This window comes from Vicia villosa, linkage group LG2 (genome assembly GCF_029867415.1).
Source record: "Vicia villosa cultivar HV-30 ecotype Madison, WI linkage group LG2, Vvil1.0, whole genome shotgun sequence".
NCBI lineage: Eukaryota > Viridiplantae > Streptophyta > Magnoliopsida > Fabales > Fabaceae > Vicia > Vicia villosa.
Genome location: NC_081181.1, coordinates 91,827,565 through 91,848,704, shown reverse-complemented (window position 1 = coordinate 91,848,704; position 21,140 = coordinate 91,827,565). Strand labels below are relative to the sequence as shown.

Below are 21,140 nucleotides of genomic sequence, written 5' to 3'. Positions count from 1 at the left end.
GGATCATACCTTGACTTTGGATTTGAATCAGTTGATTGTAGATCTTGGGACTGTTTGAGCAGGTAACCTTTGGAGTGGTGCCTTGACTTTTGCTATGGAGTTATATTAGATCACCATAAACCATATACCTTTGATTAGGAGCCTTATCTCATTGATCCTTCTTAGAGTAATCTCAAACCTAGCCTTAGGAGGCTCTTGGCTAGGAGTGTTGCTTAAATGGAACCCTAGTCTTTGAATCTTTGTAGGTGAAGTAGATGGGGCAAATTTTGGGGTATGACACTTAGCATACAAACAAGAACCTCATTTCAAAAGAAGGCAGAATATCAAGCTAAACATATTCTCGAACTAATTCATACCGACATATGTGGGCCAATCACTCCGGAATCTTTCAGTGGCAAAAGGTATTTCATTTCCTTTATTGATGATTTCTCATGAAAGAACTGGGTTTATTTCTTGAAAGAAAAATCTGAAGCATTTGAGGTGTTCAAAAAGTTCAAAGTAATGGTGGAGAAGGCAACTGACAGACATATCAAAGATGTTCGATCTGACAGAGGTGGTGAGTATACTTCGACAGGCTTTATGAAGTATTATGAAGAGCAAGGCATAAGGAGATTTCTAACTGCACAATATTCACCTCAACAAAACGGTGTCGCTGAAAGGAAGAATCTAACAGTTCTCGACATGGTTCGATCAATGCTTAAGAGCAAGAACATGTCGGAGGAATTTTTGGCAGAAGTTGTACAATGTGCCATTTATGTTCAGAATCGATGTCCACATTCGAAGTTAGAAGATCAAACACCACAAGAAGCATGGAGCGGGCATAAGCCAACAATTTCTCATTTCAAAGTATTTGGTAGTGTGGCTTATGCACACGTACCGAATCAACGAAGAACAAAGCTTGAAGACAAAAGTCAGAAATACATATTTATTGGGTACGATAAGAAGACAAAAAAGGTACAGGCTGTTTGATCCCATTAGAAAGAAAGTGATAATGAGTAGATATTTTTGAGTAAACGAAATGAGCAAGTGGGACTGGAACAATTTGACAGAAGTTATCGTTGAAGTTGGAGAAACATCAGTTGCTATACCGACAAACACTTCAGCTGACCTTGAAGATTTTGACAATGAAGATGAACCTGTACAACCCAGAATGCGAAGTCTGCAGGATTTGTATCATACAACAAAAGAGGTGCATCTTGTATGTCTTTTGGCAGATACTGAAAACATTAGCCTAGAAGAGGTGATGCGAGACGAAAAATGGAAAACTTCCATGAACGAAGAGATTAAGGCCATTGAACGTAACAACACATGGGAACTAGCAGAATTACCAAAAGAAAGTCAACCCATTGGTGTGAAGTGGGTATTCAAGAAAAATATGTATGCTCAAGGCGAAATAGAACGGTATAAAGCGCGACTTGTTGCGAAGGGATACAAACAGAAAGGTGGAATTGCTTATGACGAAGTATTTGCTCCTGTTGCAAGAATGGAGACCATTCTATTACTTATCTCACAAGCTGCTCAATTCAAATGGCCGATATTTCAAATGGATGTCAAGACAACATTTCTAAATGGTGTGCTCGAAGAAGAAGTTTACATCGAACAACCACCCGGATACATGAAAGTTGGAAAAGAAGAAAAAGTGCTAAAGTTGAAAAATGTGCTTTATGGGTTGAAGCAAGCACCGCGAGCATGGAATACACGCATCGACACATACTTCAAAGAGAATAGTTTCAAGCAATGTCCTTACGAACATGCTCTGTATGTAAAGAAGAATGGAGGTAATATGTTACTTGTTTCACTCTATGTCGATGATCTAATTTTCTTAAGTAACTATAGTCAGATGAGATTCTTTCTTGGTCTGGAGGTTCGACAAGAAGAAACTGGAATTTCATTTCACGGGAGAAATATGCAAAATAAATCTTGAAAAAATAAAAGATGGAAAACTGTAATCCAATTTCGACGCCAAGGGAACTAGATGCAAAGTTGTCGAAATTTGATGGAGGAGAACGCATCGAAGCAAGCAAATATCGAAGTTTGGTAGGAAGTCTTCGATATCTCACATGTACAAGGCCTGATCTTTCGCTTAGTGTCGGAATTGTAAGTCGTTTCATAGAGGAACTAGTCTATACACATTGGAAGGCATTGAAAAGAATCCTTCGATACATCCAAGGAACTATGTCACTTGGAATGTTTTATTCAAGAGAAGAAGATTACAAGTTGAATGGTTATTCCCACAACGATTGTTGCGGTGATATATATGATGATCGAAAGAGTACGTCAGGATATGTGTTCTTAATGGGAAATACCTATTTTACATGGATTTCAAAGAAACAGCTGATTGTAACACTCTCGGCATGTGAAGCTGAATACATAGCAGCATCTTGGTGCGTTTGTCATGCAATATCGCTTAGAATATTGTTGAGCAAAATGGAGCTAAAACAGGAAGGTGCAACAGTAATACAAGTGGACATGTGAAGGATGAAAGGAGCAAACACATCGGTGTTCGCTTCCAATTCATTAGAGAACATGTGAAGGAAGGACGTGTCGTGAGGCATGTAGCAAGCAAGGATCAAGCAGCAGATATTTTCACACCATTATCGAAAAAAAATTCGACAGAGGCAAAAAAATGATAGGCATGATGGGTAGAAAAAACATTTAAGTTTACAGGGGAGTTTTGTTGAATAAACTTTAATGTTATGTTAAGTGGGTTTTTATTAATAAGTTAGTGGAAAAACAACGAGTCTCTTGTAGTTGAAAGACCAAGAGATAGTGGCCTATTAATAGTATTAATTTGCTTTAAATTTCCTAGTATAGCATAAGTCTCTCGAGTCTATATAAAGACTTGATTGTATTATCATTTTTAACAAGATAGTAAAAAGTGCAGTTTTAAAGTAAGATCTTCACCGATGAAAGTATAGTAGACAAAATGTCCAAAATTATTATAACTGCAGCAGTAGAGAAGTAGTAGTCAATTTTTTACATAAGCAAGTTTCTAGGAATGACTTTGTCCATAACCAAAGCTTGTTTCCACATTAAACAACCTCAATGACTCCAACCATTTTTTGTTTGACTAACAAGTATAACATACAAACACAAACTGCATAAATAAACAGAAAAGAGTGTAGTGGAGACAAATGCATTATCAAGTTGCTTCATGGACTATTGCTGCCTCAATCTGGGACTTTCCTTCTTCCTCTATACTGAAAAATTCAAATGATGAATTCAAAGCATTCTGGAACAATTCGTCATTACTAAATGCCAATTTTATAATTTTTTCGTATTTATTTTTCACATCCAAGAGCCTCTTCTCAAATTCAGCAGGATCCTTCAATCTTTCTGAATCAGTACCAAGCTGTTTAAGGGACTTGTGAATGTGTGAAGTCATTGCTTCACATATTTTTGAGACACCATTAGTAACACAGCCGGACAAATTATACATTCTACCCAAATCTTCGTATTTATGATCACAAAGCATGTTTACTAGCCTAGAGTTCTCCATATGGATTAATGTAATCATATGATTCTCAATCATCTCTTTCTCGACCACATCCGTAATCTTCTTTTCGGTCTTAGGGTCCAAGTAATGGCTCACTCTATCTATTTCCTCATTTAGACACCCCTAAACTTTCTTGAGATAATCCCCGCATTCACAACACTCAATAAGTTGAAGGGATTCAGCCTTGTAGAGCTCAGCTGAAACTTGCAGAAACGGAGTCTCGAATTCTTGTTCATAAACAGAAGGACCTAAATCCATTAGCATCTTTGTTATATCTCTAATCAGTTCTATACTAACATCTTCCCCGACACGCTCCCTATATACTAATTCCAAAAGTGTATTCGATAGTCGAGTCCTTATCTGGTTTGAGTAAATAACATTTTCTCTCCATAGGTTTAGGCCAAGTTCATAAATAGGTGTCTTCTGGGTGCTTGGGACATAGGTCCTATCCATGTACATCAGCATGTCTCTAACCATATGTAAAGCCTTATTATAATCATTCCATTTTCTGTTTAATTCTTCAAGAAATGAACCTCCTTCCGCGACTTCAACAGATCCGGCTATCTCATTAAGATGAGAAGTCATGGTGACAACTAGTCCAGAATATAGCTTTTCGCTGAACTTGTGAAGAATCATATTGTAAGCATGTCTAAATCCAAAAAATATATTAGAAACATAGCTCACAAATTTGTCTCTCAGATTTCATACAAACAACAAGAAAGTCTTATAACCAAAACATGAATATGCAATTAAAGAGTTATTGAATATAACCTATAAAGATCTTCGAAATCAAGATGACTAGTGTTGTGGATGAATATATCATGGATTGCACGTTCCAGAATGTTCCAAGTCTTGTCAGCATAGTTCTGATCCTTGATGTCTCGGTATTTGAAAGCCTCTATCTGAAATTTTTTGTTCTAGTTACTCATATTCTCCTTAAGCTGAAGAGATGGCCTAGAAACAAAGATTTATTTATAACAAGAAAAATACTACTTTAATAGAAAGTAGACTGGTGAATGACTTTCACACACATGTGAACAATGATTTATTTTAAGTATGGGACAGTATTTTTCTTTGGCTGGATATTCATATGGAGGGGGCTGGCAGTGGTAGAACATCTATCTCGTTACATTCAGGCGCGACATGGAAGGATAAAAAAAAAGAAACTGTGTCTTATTTGGCTAGCTATGGTGTGGTCGCTTTGGAATTCAAGAAACAACCTCATCTTCAACAACATTGGAATAGTTTTAGATGACGTAATTGTGACTATTAAAACGGTTTTTTGGATTTGGCTTTCGATTGGATCGAAAAGACGAAGTTTTATTCCTTTTTTCTCTTGGTTACAAGCACCATTGGAACTGCTTAAAAATGTGTCATTGCTTCTGTAGACTGTTTGTCTGGCCTAGTACTCACATCATATAATTGATACAAATAACTTTGCCTATAAAATAAAAATTTTAAGACTCTCTTTACTTTAAAATTGTCTAATTTTGACTCCAATTTTGAATCTTCTCTTATGTTATATTATTCTCTATCATCTTTTTATTTTAAACTCAAACTCAATAATTCAAAATCATAAACTGCTTCAATGTTAACTGATTTTATTTGTATTCTCATTGTCTCTTTAAACTAATATATCAGTTGAATATTTCTTCACAACCCAATTCAATTAGAATGTAGAAATATAGTGGGTTAGTTAGTTTTTTTTTTATTTATTAATCTAACTTTCAGTGATGAAGAGCCACCTTAAAAAAAATATAAAAAAAACTTTTAAAATAATATGGAAGCTAATTTTCAAACGTTCCTTACATACATCAAAAAAGTATGCAAGTTATGTCACAACTCAGAAGTTAGGTTCCGTATTAATCCTTAGAATAGTAAATTTCTATCATGAGTATATTTTAATAAACCTTATATAATTTAATCAAATTATATATTGATCACAAAATACAATCCAAAATATCATATATAATTCGATCAAACCATACACTTATGTAATTTAATCAAAATATCATATATTAAGTCAAAATGTAACTCATACATTGTTCACAAAATACAAATTATTAAAATACAAAGAAAAAGTCAACTATTGGATATATCTGACCCCCCGGTTCCTCCCCTACCTCCTGTATTGCAAGGTATGTCGTGCCTATGCTATCACGACCTCTAAGTGGCCCTTCTATGAGTGACTTCATGAAATTCTCCTTTCTCGATACTCGTTTTCCTAATATCCACAATACGCTGAGAGATTGACAACACATCAACGACATGGTCCGCTCTACCCCGCTCCTCCTCTAATATCTCTTGATGAGTTGACCTAGGTGGCTCTCCCTCTGCATCTGATGTCATGTAACGATATGACGCTTTAAAAAATCAGTATATGTAGCATAATAGAGTACTCCATGGCCAAGGAGTTGGCACATTGCATACCTCCTTTGGGACCTAATGATCATAATACTCCGCAAATATCTCATCAACATCTTTACATTGGAGTATGAGAGGAGCAACATCAATGGGGGTTCTAGGAATACCTTACACATACCAAAAGTGGCACATGACTCGTCCAGGTAGATGTGAATACATCAGTAGTGACCCATAAACCAGTCATCCAGAGTAGAATAAAATCTCACCGAAGAGACGTGTCTGGCGGTGATCTTTGTACGATATAAAATTTGTATCATCTGTCGCGAAGCGGTCAAGATATATTCAGAGTGACTCAGTCGCCTGATTCTTTCTGAGGGGGATGGAGGAGGAAGCATATGGACAAATCTCAATGTAGTCATCCACATATGCTTAGTCGGAGAGATGTGGAAAGTGTTAGAGGAATCATGTTTGAAAATGGTATAGATGAAATATTAGCAACGACGTAGCACAAGTGTTATGAAATATTAGTCACAGTAAATGTGCAAATATATAATAGTAAATAAGGTGGTGCGTGTTTTCATCTGTCTAGTCTTCCACAAACAAGCTTCATCTAACTTGGAGTAGAGGTAAACCAAATAAGAGGCCCATCAATTGTACTCATGAATCCTCTCCAAGTCAATCAAGTATCTCAGGAAGATGATATCGACATAATATGTACTTTTGTTCACGAATATGGATGTGCCAACCGGATATAAGAGGTATGACCTTAATGCACATACTTTATGATGTGTTACCTCTGCATCATAACCATCAACCTTAATTTTCGCATCCAGGTTGTATATGTACAACCTATTCAACAATCCAAACCTAGCATGACATCCTTTGGTCTCGTCTATCTCCTGCTGAGCATCATATAGGCCAGTTCCTAAATTGTACCATCATCTTCACTAAGTCAAGTCTAGTGAGTATGGAGTAAAAGGGATGACACATCATTATGTTTGATGGATGTAACGCCTTGGACTGCTTTCAGGATTATCGTCTGACCTCAGAAACCAACACGGGTCTTTTCAGCATGCTTTGTCCTCACTCACACGCTTTCTAGGAAACTTTCTAGAAGGTCACCCATCCAAATACTACTATAAGTCAAGAACGCTTAACTATGGAGTCCTTATCTGTTAGGCTACCCAAAATAAAATGCATCTTGTTGGTATAGGGAGTACCAATCAATCCTTATAAGCCTTCCTTTAACCATGCAGTTCCATACATGCACAACCTTAGGATCCCTCTCATTCCTATATGAATTCAACAACCACTCCTCTTTCTCTCTTCGGCCTCTGGAGTGTCTCATTATCATGCCTCGTGCACCGACAACCACTCCCCGCCCTCATTGGCCTTAGGTGTTACAATGGATATCTCATCGATCGGCAGATGGAATTGAGGAGTATCTGAGTGGCATCTCTCGATGAAAGCAGATGACAAACCATGGTTAGTAAAAGTATACCCAATCCTGCATAAATCTTGCAATCCAGATAGGTGCATGACATATTGAAACCATGCTTCATTAGGTTGCAGTTGTTTCCCAATTTTTTTACAATGATTGATACATTTTAATGACTCATTTTCCTACATTTTAATAACGTTAGAAAGTTCAAATCTTATAGCACATGTGTTTAAAAGAATAAATACATATTTATTTTACTTATCCATCCCCCACATGCCTAGCAGCATGGACTGTATACATATAACGTAGTGAGGTGTCTGAGCGGTCTTCTAGAAAAACATCAAAAACGACAACAACAAAGTTGGACTTCTGGGGCTTGTGGAGCAATAGTAGGGGACTCATGTCTCAAGGAGGAACGTGTGGATGATAGTGCATGTTAGGCAACTCTACCATGCATCAGTATGTCTTAGTTGTTTGACATTTTACTTGTAATTATACTAGAAAATCATGTAATAATAAAAGAAGCCAAACCCATAGAACAAAACATACAAAATGAAATAACCTATGCATATCAGTAAAATTCAGAAGTTAACTTTCATACCATCCTGAAATAAAAAACAGAGAAACAAAGTATGCTCAAATTCTCTAACTTCAAACTTAAAAAAATCTACATGCATGCCTCACTAAACAAACTATTATGCATCCTAATATACCATAAACAACCTATCATGCATTTAACTTAAAATTAATGCATCACAAAACAACAACAAAATGACAAACTTACAGAATGTGAGAAGTCAACAATTTTTTGATCGAGTAGAGTGAAATAAAAGGTTGATTGATGTTATAGGCTTGAATGCAATGCAGTAGAAGTAGTGAGAAATCTTGAATAATGATGGGAAAGGAGTTTGCTCACGTGCTCTATTTTGCGTTCTGAGTAAACTTTCTGAAATGAAGAAGAAAGAGGGAACGTCTGACGTGTTATATAATCAAACAGGTCTAAAATTTAACCTCAGTATAAAATATAGACCTTAGTCTCTGTAAAAAATATATACATTAACCTCTAGATTTTTTTAGCTTTGTTCTAGCCTAAGTCTAAGACTTGACTATGGTTGCATTTTTGGTGCATCCGGAGGTTAAGTTCCCGACTTTCGGGGAATTACATTTTTTTCACTAGGGTGGGTGAGCACCATTAAAGGTGTGAAGAGTAATGCCTTATTATACGTGCGGAGGTCCATAGTGAAAAAGTGTATCATGTTCTTATTGTTGAAGACTTACAAACACTTGAGAGAGTGTTTGAAAGGAAGTAAGAGGATCTCATATTTACGGCGAGTCTAGATGAAATTCACAGGTAGTATTAGGAAAAAGATACGAACTAGGGGTAGTTCAGACAAGACTGTCGTGTACTATTGACTACATATTATTAGTGAATTTTTTGTTTCACTGGGCTACTTCCCTCCATACATAGGTGACAATTGCACCAAATGAGTTAATAAATTCTTGTGTCTTTAATTATTACTTTGTTTAATCGTTCATCTATTATTTTAAATCATCTTGTCTCACACACTGATCCAATATTATAGGTGACATTTTGCCTATAATCAACCAGAATTTCAATTGGAATCAGAGCAATAACCTATGTTCTGTTTGAGTATTTTCCACTGCGACTAACCTTTTCTTTTTAAGATGGAAAATATTGTCTCGGCTCAAAAATACCCAAGCGTTCTAACTCTTGAAATAAACTAGAGTCGCCACAAAGTTTTATTTATAAAGGGAATCATCGATAAAACCCTTTTAAGGAGGAAATGTGTTAAGCCATATTTTGTAAGTTAATACATGGCCTTGTCAACTTCCAGTTTACTGCCTTCTCGCCTAATCACCACCTGGGCTATACTTCTACCTAAGAATCACCTAGGTATGAGACCCTTCTCAATCCCCATTAATGACAACCGTGATAATCAATTACAATACTTTAGAAGACACACTTCCAAGACATAGTCAGTCAATGCTTAAAAGCTTATGAATAAACACATAACTTACAACTCAATTAAAACATCCAACTCTTCTATCAAGATGATATTAGAGAGGCTCACAATAGACAAGACTACATAAACCCTAACACAAACTACATTGTAAGTTCCACGAAATAACTAGGTTTGTTGCTTTATATTTAAAACAATCTTTTGGACTGGATTTAGGCTTCAAACGCAGCAAGGAACTCCAGAAAATATTCCAAAATCTTCACCAGGAAGATAGGGCTTCAATCATTAGTTTCCTAAATATTCTCCATATTTAGAAACTAATCAAATATCTTGAAAACAAAGACAGACTCTTATCCCTAAATCAAGCGCCTGTTAGGATTGCATAATATTCTAAAATATTCTGCACCTGTAAATAAAAACAAGGGTTAAACATGTCAGAGGTTCCCATAAATATTCGACCCTGCATTTTTAGTCCTTATAAAATTTTCTTTTAATGAATGGTCCTTTTAAAATTTTTATGCATGCAGTTTTAGTCCTTGTTGTTTTCTAAAATTTTTAAAATTGTTTAATTACACTTTAATTTTTAAATTTTTGATTATTTTTTTATGCATGTTTATGATACTGTATAATATTTATTTACCCAATTTTAGAATTTTTTAAAATGAGAAGAATTAAATATGAATTTTTCAAATTTCAAAAGATAATAATAAAAGTAAAGATACTGATTAGGCTCCTTTGGAACCTGAGTACGAAGAATATGGATGGAAGTTTTGAATTGGTTGCAGGTTAGGCGCACCCTCCATAATTGGCTTATTGCGCTTCAATGGTTAACTCACCAAGCGAAGGGCAAGGGACCCCGAGCTCATGTGATTAAAATGGCGGCAGCGGAAATGATTTATGAGCTGTGGAAGATGAGAAATAATAAAAAATTTCGCAATGATGTGGATACCAATAATATAGTAAAAAGCATTATAGATACCGTAATCTATAGAGGGTGGAAAAATAAGAAGATTAGGAGATATTTAGCTATCCTAATGATAGGGGAGTGATATTTTTACTTTCAGTTTTGTTTTTCTAGTCTGCTAGAGTAAACTCGAGTTGTTGGATCCATTTTGGATCGCTTGTACAATTTGGTTTTATTGAATCAATCAAAGTATATTTGTTCAAAAAAAAGATAAAATTAAAGAAAATATCGACTTAAAAATCAAATTTTGAATTCCTATTTTTCAAGGATCTTTTTAAAATGTTCTAAACATGTCTGCAAAATAATCATTAAAAAATATACATTGGTTTAATAATAGGGACTAAAACTACGTGCATAATAATTTTGTAGGGACCAAAACATGTCATTTGCTTTTATATGGACCAATTTTTGTTGTTCCTATTTTATAGGGACCAAAACCATATTTAACCCTAAAAAAACTTCAACAGATTCAGCTGTACTTTAACAGTCAGGATATCAGATGATCCTGTATAGGACATCTTTCTTGATATGTCTCTTCAGTTAAAGTGGATAGAACATCTTGTTCAACATTTTCCCATAAGTTGTTTTACCAAACATAATGTCAACCATAAAATAGAGAATTAACACACTTTAATATTAAGTTCATCATTAGAAAGAGTCTTACCGAGTGCTTTTAAATGATTTATCTAGTGCACAGATCTTTTTTGCAAGTCGAGGATTGATTCTCCTGGTTGCATTCTAAATAACTTGTATTCTTGACTCAAAGTGTTTAATCCAGATCTTTTAACTTCAGCGGTTCCTTAATGAGTTTCTACTAGAGTATCTCATATTTCTTTTGCCGTTGCGCCTACCGAAATACGAAAGAATTCATCCATGCTAAGTGCACCGTGAAGAAGATTTATAGCCTTTTTGTCATTGAGAACCATTTTCTCATCATCTTCATCCCATGATGCTTCATGATTTATGGAGGAAACTCCATTAACAACGGTTTTTGGAACGAAAGGACCTTCTACAACTTCTTTCCAAACATCTTTTCCTTGAGACTCTAAATGCGCCTTCATGCGAATTTTCCAAAAATAAAAAAATTCACCAAAAAACAATGGAGGCTTGTTGTTACTACCACTATCTTTAAAGACAGGATTTACGTTTGCGGAAGCCATCTGGATCTCTTAGTAACATGTTACCGATAACATGCCAATTGTAAGTTTAGATTGCGCCTAAGAGAGAGGTGAATTAGGTACTTTTAAAAATTTTTGGTTTTATGTAATGAAGGTGATTATTTTTCTGGTTTATGGTGATGTTTATCAAAGTATAAAGTACAGAAAAATAAAATACACAAGGATATATCCTGGTTCCCCTCACAATCCGAGAGTACTCCAGTCTCCTTTCAACATGAAAGAGATTTCACTATTGTAAGACTTGTACAAGACTAACAAGATCAACAAGAACAATCCTCTTGTGATCAATAACTAAGTTGAATGAGAACAATCCTCTCACTTTCAACCTTTTGCTTCTAACACTCCTAGATAGCAAGGTACAATAAACAAATCTGGAAATAATTTTGAAGTAAAGAAGTTGATGAACAATATATCAATCACTTGGATTAATCTTCTCTTTTAAGCAAAAAAATTTACAGAGATATACTAGTGCTTAAGGTTTATGAATGAATGAGAAATGTTTCTGAAATTGATATGTAACGATGTGCAGAAAATTTCTCAATGAAAGTTCAAGTATGTAGAACCCTTTGTTTGAAAGTTTGAAAGAAAAAATGGTAAATTGTATTGAAAGAGGTGAGGAAATAAAATATGATATGCATGGTATTTATATTTGACTTATGCCCTTTAGAAAGGTTGCATATTGACCAAACAATGCAATTGTTAAGGGTTGCTAAGAAAATTTCGTTTGGATAGGAATTAACATGAAATGGTGCCACTGGTTCAGATGTAACCGATTACATGGATGACGTAACCGGTTACATGGTTACATTACAGGATAATGTTTCAAAAAAACGCACTTGTAATTGGTTACCTAAATGATGTAACCGGTTACATCAAGTGAAAAATTCCCAGTGACAAAAGGTTTTGGCTACTGCCAACGATGTAACCGATTACATGATGTAGGTAAGTGGTTATATCAACACAAAGGGTGCCAAATATGATTTTGTAAAGGGTGAAAACATAATCCATGCATATTTTAAGTTTGGTAATGCATTGGGATGAAAGTGTATATGATTGTTTAGCACTAGATAATATCAATGCTTAAAGTTTAACTTATACCAAAATGAATTTGAAGATCAATCAATCCAAAATCTTAATCTTCATGAAACTGCAAGCTTGAACCAAATCCATAGGTCTTTTTCTCATCCTTTTAAAATTAATACAATGTGTTGTCTTCATCAAAATATAGTCTTCAAGCAATTTTGGAGAGGCTTGATATTACAAAATGATGATGATGACGACCCTTAGTTTAGGAACTTATTTCGAGCATCATACTTATTTCAAGGAAGACTATCAGAGTAGTTTTTGTTTATTAATATGTATTATTATGAGCGTTGGATTATGTATTATTGACATTAATTTTAAGACTTATGTGTCATAAGCGTTAAATTATGTAACATTAATAACGTCTAATAAATATAACGTCAATAACATCTAACAAAACATAACATGCATAAAATTATGATAAGCTAGCAATGTTCAACTTCCATATATGGAAACACAATAAAAAATATCAATTAAGTTAACTTCATACCAACAATCTCAAAATCAGGTTGTATGTATTTGTTAGTCTTGTATGTATTGTCCATAATCAACACAATAGAAAAAATATCCATAATATTCTTCTACTCCAATAAACATAATTTGCATCCTCTATCAGCTTAAACCAATGTTGTATCTTAATTATATGACCTCTGATCTCTTTTTGGTGCATACTCTTATGTTTATATATTTGCATGATCCGAGTGAAATTCTTAGGATCTTGATCTTGGAAAGCCACAAGTATGTCTTTTAATGGAACATAACACTTTGTCAAATCAATAACATGTTTCATCTTATTTGTGCTTATACACCCCACAAACGCATGGCATTCAATTCTATCAAGTAAAACATGGTTGTGAAGTCCATATTTTACATTAATCTTCCATGCTGAATCATTTTTAGATGGTGTTGATGTTCGCAATTCTATTGTGTCACATGCAAGTATACATGTTTTGATTGCAATAAGTGATAAATATAAGAGTATCGTACAAACGCATGACATTCAATTCTATCAAGTAAAACATGGTTGTGAAGTCCATATTTTACATTAATCTTCCATGTTGAATCATTTTTAGATGGTGTTGATGTTCACAATTCTATTGTGTCACATGCAAGTATACATGTTTTGATTGTAATAAGTGATAAATATAAGAGTATCGTACTCACAGGGAGTGCTACTACACAGACATAACTTTTGTATTAACTTTATTTTCCATTTTAAGCATAAGTAAGGAGAAATAATAATTGTTGGAATTGAGTCCAGCTTTCTTATATTATAAATTAAATGTAGCAAAAGACAAAGTGTTGTAGAAGTGATAATAGAAATATAGCTGAGCTATGATCCGTATATATATGTTAGTGTGTTTAAGTGTTGATGATGTGTGAAGTCGTGACATGCAAGGTCAGAAGGATCTAAACGTGTATTTCTACACAATCAATGGCATATATAAAAGGATATGGGAAATAAATCTCTAAGCTCCACTTGTAACCCTAGAATATGTCAATAAAAAGTTATGAGTTCCTTAATGATTGTAGTTACTTATGTCTAAGCAACTAATTCAAGTGAATATATCTATCCTACTCTTTCAAACATTTTTACTCATGAAGTCCACTTGTTGTTGGGTCTCTCACAACAATAAGCTTGTAAATATTTCCAAGGTGATCAGTCAAAGAAACAAATATTAGAATGATAATGCATGGTAAAACAGGCACTACTCACACACATTTAACATAAACACACTTTATATATTAGAAGTTTAGCTCATGGGGAACTGAGTACAAACAATGAACAAGGTTCTCATAAGAAACATCTTAGAACAATAAATTGCACAAAAGATAATAACCTAAGAGAGACTTGAAGTAGAACTTGAGACGACTAAGTCTTCAAGAAACGGCTTCAGTCGCGTCAGTGTTCATCAACAAGCACATAAAGGAATGGGAATAGAAGCTTCAACACACTTCCGCAAACACACTCAGGAATAAATAACTTTTTGACTAAAAAAATGCTGAACTCTTTCAAATGATTCCTCCATCTCCTTTTATAGACCAAGAGGATTAGGGTTTCCATTGTGTCTTGGATCTTGGGCTTCGGATCAAGAATCACCCAGCCCAAGGAATCCTAAACGTCTCCTTAGTAAAAGACAAAGAAAGCTTTAGTACTAGCCGACAGTAGTGGGGGAACAAGGTGAATTGAGCAGATTGTCATAGCAGGCGGCACAACAGTGTACTTTTTGCATGTTTTTGTTTTGTAGCGGTGCTTGCTCCCACTTTGTGTTTTGAATATTTTTCCTTCTCATTTTCAATGCCCAATACACATTTTCCCTCCATTATGACTAATTCTCCTCTTTTACATCAGCTTGCACTTTAATCCCTCACGAATTTAATTTTTGCCTTATAGCACTCATTTTGACTTGCTTAGTCTTGCCTCAGCATGCCTCTGTGCTAACTCCTGCATTTAAAACAATATTAAACCAACAAAAGGGAGCACCTAGTGTGCTCCACACTAACTAAACTAAAACAGCAAATAAACATGGAATTTAAGCAAATTAAAGACAAAATAACATTAAATTAATTACTACCTAAGGATGTATTAACTCACAAAATATGGGTTAACAGTTGACTTGATTTTTAAACAACTACATTTTTAATAGAACTTTGTGTTGCACTATCTTTTTTCTTGTACTTACTACCTCTGTCATAACCCAATATTAATTTATTGTTTCTTCTTCTGTTTCTAGTGTCGGTATCTAATCAAGTAATGATGACAATCACTTTACGTCAGATTCTTACCTCCTTATCTCCACCTTATTAACACTTCTTGTGTATCAAAGTTTTTTGTAGTGGAAAATGCATAATGATGTTTACACATATTTCATTTTTACTGCATCGTAAAGAGTTCTACATATTTGTAAGAAAAAAGATAACATGCCAAAATACTTAAAAGAAATTTATCATGTAAACAATGTGAGAGATATCAAATAAGTTAAATTTATGTGCTCAACATGTTATTTGTGTTCTGTAGGACTTTTGTCGATGTGCTCAACATGTTTATTGAAGTTGTAGTCATCCCATCTTCGCTATAATTTGAGACATGTCAAAGCTTAATCTCTTATACTAAGGAGGTATTTTGTATTTAGAGAAACTTTCTTATTTCTTAATGATTTAGAATATGTTTGAATATTATAAACGAATTGAGCAAAATAAAGTGGAATGAGGCAGAATGAAATAAAGAAATCATTTCATTGTTTATATGTTTTATTATAAAATATAGCAATTTTATCATTCTGCCCAAATCGAAGATTACCAAAAATAATGGAAAGTGATGAAATAGAATAAAATTTATTACATTAGGTTCCGCCGCTGGAGTCCGCCTTATTAAAGATGAACAAGTGAGATATTGCGAGTTCAAACTCGCGCTTCTGCACTTAATGTCCCTCCCTACACATCTATTAACTGAGCTGTCTTAACGGGGCAAAATACATCTTTTACTTAAAAGGATATTTGGCAATGCTAATTTTTAAATTTATATTATGAAATATAACTTATAAATTTATATATTTAAAATTCATTTTTTTATGAGTTTGAGTTTGTAACTTATTTTGATAATATAATTCAAGTGTTGTTAATAAATGTGGTTAGACCTAATTCAACCCTACAAAATCAGCGTGAAAATAAATGGTGGGTGGTCCAATAGCGGAAACCATAATAAGTGGTCATATATTGTCTGATGTGAGACTCTTAACACACTCTCTCACGTCTAGGATTAGACAACTAGAGCGTGTAAATAAATGGTGGATGGCCTGATAGCGGAAACTATAATAAGTGGCCCACCGAATTTTAAACTAGACTCTGATATCATGTTAATAAATGTGGTTGGACCTAACTCAATCCTACAAAATCGGCAAATAGGGTAAGGATTGCCCCCCACTTATAAGCACATGTTTAGGCCATATATTATCGGATGTGGGACTCTTAACAAATGTTATATTGTTTTGTTGGACCAAATATAATAGATACCTAATAAGCTAGCTGAGAGCAATTAAAATTTAATTGATATCTTATAAATTTTAATTGATATCTTATAAATTTTGATTGAAATCTTATAATAGATACCTAATAAGCTAGATGGGAGCAGTTAAAAAACAAGTTGATTTCTTTTATTTCTCCATGCAGCTATATGATGTGTGTTAATGTCTAATAGAAAATAAATTGATTAATTGAATTTGCAGTGTTTAGTAAAATTAGTGATTGTACTACTTATCAAGATATAAAATAACAAAAAAATTTAATTTTAAAAATTCATTTAGGATAACAAGATTAAAGTGAAAATATAAAAATTGAAGGATTGAAATGTTATGGGATAAAATAAAATTCCATTTAATGATTTACCATTATATTTCTTTCTTTTAATTTAAGCAAAATGAGAATTTTGTTTTGTTCTATCGGAAAATATCTATACAATTGAATACAATTTCTCATCCATTTATTATTTTTATAAGCTAATTTAAATAGTTATATTTTAAAGTATATATTTATAAAAGTGAAATTTATTGGAATTTCAACCAATAATGTGAACATTAGAAAAAGAGTATTAGAGTGAGACTTGGTAGAACTCCACAAACAAGATGATAGAAGGAAATATCTTTTATTTGAATATAATAAGAATTTCAGTGAAACAGTCCATCATTTGGCAAAAACTTTGTCACTGGTCATGATAATGTTTAAACTTCCAAATATTAACTTCTTAAATAAGTAGAAATGAGTGTAGTGGAAGCAGGACATTAATCTGATAGGTGATGTACAAAAAGCATGCCCAACTGGAACAGCAAAGTGGTATTCAATAAGAATCAATGGAACAGTTAAAACGTCATTTTTCACCATTTTCACATGACAAAACATTTGTATTTAACCTCCCCGAAATAAACAAGCTTACCAATTCTATGCAAGATACCTATACAGTTTTCTGTCTCTATTATCTCTCTCCATAAATTCCCTCTCAATAAGAGACTCAATCCGTTTCTTCACATCGGTTAAATTTGCGAGGAATCGCGGCTGTAACAGCTTTGTGACCTCAGCTATAAGATTGTTATGATCAAGTTGCTTCCTAGCTTTCATAATCCTTACTATTACTGAGTCAATTTGCAACTTCCGGTCCTCTTGTACTTTTTGTCGAGTTTCCAGTTTCTCTGGTTCCGATTCCTTTGTTGCAACTACAGTTCCTATTTTTACCTTATACAGTTTGCTACTGAAGTTGTCATTAAAAAAGAATGCATCATCCTCACTGACATCTTTAGTCATAGGCTCCTTCCTAAGGACATTTCTTCCCTTAACCAAAGCCAAAGATTGCAGACACCTCTTCAAATCTGAAGCTGGAATCTCAGTCGCCTGCTCAATTTCCATTAAACAGCATGAGAACACACATTTGATAGGTGGAGACATTTAACTCGTGTCTCTGACCTTTCCCGAAAGTAGCTTTTAAGTCTGCTGTGCCCATATTAGTTTGCCATGTCAACCTCCTGCCAGTATGAATGCCGAGGTAATATGACTCAAATTTCTCGCAAAGTTCCAACATATCCACCGGAAGGTTACATGCCACACTAGCAAGAGATGGCCAAGACCCTGTTGTTAGAATCTGCACAGTAAGTGTAGGACCATCACCTAACTCAGGGTGGCGGGCATAAAAGCCTTGCATTGTGTCTAAACTGGTTTTCATGTCAGTAAACATGCCCTCTAATTTTGAGGAAAATTGGAATCCACATTCTGTTTTGAGCTTGACTATGAAATTACTCTCAGCATCATTAGAAACTGTTTTTCCAGACAAAAGTCGCTTTGCCAGATGCTGTTTGTAATACTTCTCAAACACATCTTTTTCATCCAAGTACCGGAATAGGATCATCACTTTGTCAAGAGTAACCTCTATATCACCCTCGCTAACTCCCTTTAGACCCTTTCGAAACTTATCATCTACAAATAGTGAAATGAACTCTGGAGAACGAGGGTTCAAGTTAATGAAAAATTTAAATGATAAATTCAAAGCATCTCGGAACAACTTGTCATTACTAAACGCCATGTTTATAATCTTGTCGTATTTTTCCCTCTCATCCAAGAGCCTCTGCACAAATTCAATAGGATCCTTCAACCTTTCTGGATCAGTCACAAGCTGTTTACCGGACTCTCTCATGTGTGAAATCATCACTTCAATTATATTCGGGAGACCATCATTAACACGACCGAACAAGTTATACATTCTCCCCAAATCTTCATATTTATCATCACAAAGCATGTTAACTAAGCCAGAGTTTTCCATGTGGATTAATCTCAGCATGTGATTTTCAATCATCTCCTTCTCCACCACATTACTAATCTTTCTTTCAGTCCTCGGGTCCAAGTAATGGTTCACTCTATCCATTTCCTCATCCAGGCGCCTCTCAGCTTTCTTGAGATAATTCCCGCAATCACAACACTCAATATATTTCTGGGATTCAAAGCTGTAGAATTCAGCTGAAACTCGCAGAAAATGAGTCTCAAATTCTTGTCTATAAACAGGACCTAAATCCATCAGCATCATTGTTATATTCCTTATCAGTCCTCTATTAACAACATCCCCAAGACGCTCACTGTATACTAAATCCAAAAGCATACTCAACAGTCGAGTCCTTATCTGGTTTGAATGAATAACATTTTCTCTCCACAGGTTCAGGCCAAGTGCATAAACTCTGGGCTTCCGGGTAATTGTGGTATAAGTCCTGTCCATGTACATCAGAATGTCTCTAATCATTTCTAACGCCTTATTATGATCAATCCATTTTCTGTTGAGTTCTTCCAGAAAGGAAATTCCTTGAATGGCTTCAATAGATCTGGCTATCTCTTTGAGATGAAAAGTCATGGTGGCAACCAACCCAGTGTATAGCTTCTCACCAAATTTGTGAAGAACCATATTGTAAGCATTCCTAAATCCACAAAATAAAGACAATAAAATATTAGATGATAAAGTACAATATCCATTTGATGTGCACATGTCAGTAGGAAAATTTGTAAAGCAAGATCATCTTATTTGCAAAAGCAATTCATTATTTCAGATTTATAAACTATTAATTCAAAGAGAGGACAGTAATGAAAGTAGACCACAAAGTCTAACAAGTATCTACATCAGCTAGCATAAACTGGAATAGCAGCCAGTATTACCCAGCAAAACTAGGACAGTGTCGTGGTTTTCTTAGTGAAATCCTCTATACTATAGAGCCGCTATCCCCGCTATTTGACAACACTAGGTAACTTCAGGCAGACAATATTTGTTTACATGACTACATTTACAATTGAAATGTTTATAAAGGAAAAAAAAAAAAGCATAAAACATCACATGAATCTAATAGATCTCTATTTCAAACCTAGGTTATAACCAAGTCACTTGTAATTAATACGTGAAATAATGAGATTATTCAGATGTTAGAAGGATAAAACATCACATAAATCTAATAGATCTCTATTTCCTTTTTTGAAGCCTACAGCCTTCACACAAGGATGGCATGCTACAAAAGGAATCACTCCAAGCAAGAAAGTGGGTGTTTTACAAAGTCATCATAATCTGAAAGCAGCTTATGGCAATATAAGTGACACTTTTAAAATAAAAAAAAAAAAGATAATAAGTGCTTATCAAAATAAACGTTTATGAATAAGCTTGCATAAGCTATTTTTATAACATTCGATAAAATAAACTTATACTGTTTTTATATATATTCCAAGATATTTTCGCAAGCTATTTTGGAAAAGTTATGAAAAAGAAACTCAAAAAAGTTTCAGAAATATGTCATAAGCCGTTTTGGTTCAGACTACCAAACAGTTTCACAAAACTTATGCCAATAGATAAGTTCCAATAAGTTAATCCGAACAGGCATGTAATCTGAAAACAGCTTATGACAATAAGTGATATGGAGGAACTAATCAAAATCGTTTTCGTAATTTCGTCCAAATATTTATGCAAGTAAGTACTTAAGCCATAAGATAAGCAAATAAGCTCTTCCAAACATCCCCTAAGAATGCAAAATCATGATCAAAATCAATCATCATGATGATAATAATAATAATAACAACAACAAATAAAACAAAGTTTTCTAAGAATCAACAACAGTAAGCAAAAGCATGAAGAAAAAAAAAACCTGTAAAGCTCTTCAAAACTGAGAGTACTAGCGTTCTGATTATATATCTCATGAATTGCATGTTCCAGAATGTTCCAAGTATGGTCAGCATATCTCGGATCCATGATAACTCTCTGCTTGAAAGCCTCAAGAAATGAGAAACTGCGAAACGATGCTTCGTTTTTTCTTTGGTTTAACGGTTTGCAGTTGAATGAAGTTCAGCCTTCAGCGGGTTTTATACTTATGAAGTTCGGTTTGGTTCAACGGATATACACAGAGAGGTAGAAACGGGAAATGGAAAATTTTTAAATTTATGGTATGGTATGATTTAAATACCTTATAAAGTTTAATTAAAAATGTATATAGTTGTTTTTATTAGTAATTTGACGAATATGGTATTCTGTTAAAGAAATATAAATGGTAAAGAATAATTAAAAAATAAATAATAAATGAAAATAAAAGGAAAAAAATAAAAAATAAAAAGAATATAATCACGTATT

General features: G+C 34.1%; 1 protein-coding gene and 2 pseudogenes across 1 annotated transcript; 1 reads left to right on the top strand and 2 right to left on the bottom strand.

Annotated features, from left to right (window-relative positions):
- Window positions 1–1,935: 1,935 nt before the first annotated feature.
- Window positions 1,936–2,475, top strand: LOC131649582 (secreted RxLR effector protein 161-like). The gene has a single exon (XM_058919336.1). It carries the CDS (start codon window positions 1,936–1,938, stop codon window positions 2,473–2,475), a length of 540 nt encoding a protein of 179 aa, XP_058775319.1.
- A 667-nt stretch (window positions 2,476–3,142) lies between these two features.
- Window positions 3,143–4,425, bottom strand: LOC131649581 (cullin-3A-like; annotated as a pseudogene).
- A 12,764-nt stretch (window positions 4,426–17,189) lies between these two features.
- Window positions 17,190–20,801, bottom strand: LOC131646419 (cullin-3A-like; annotated as a pseudogene).
- Window positions 20,802–21,140: the final 339 nt, after the last annotated feature.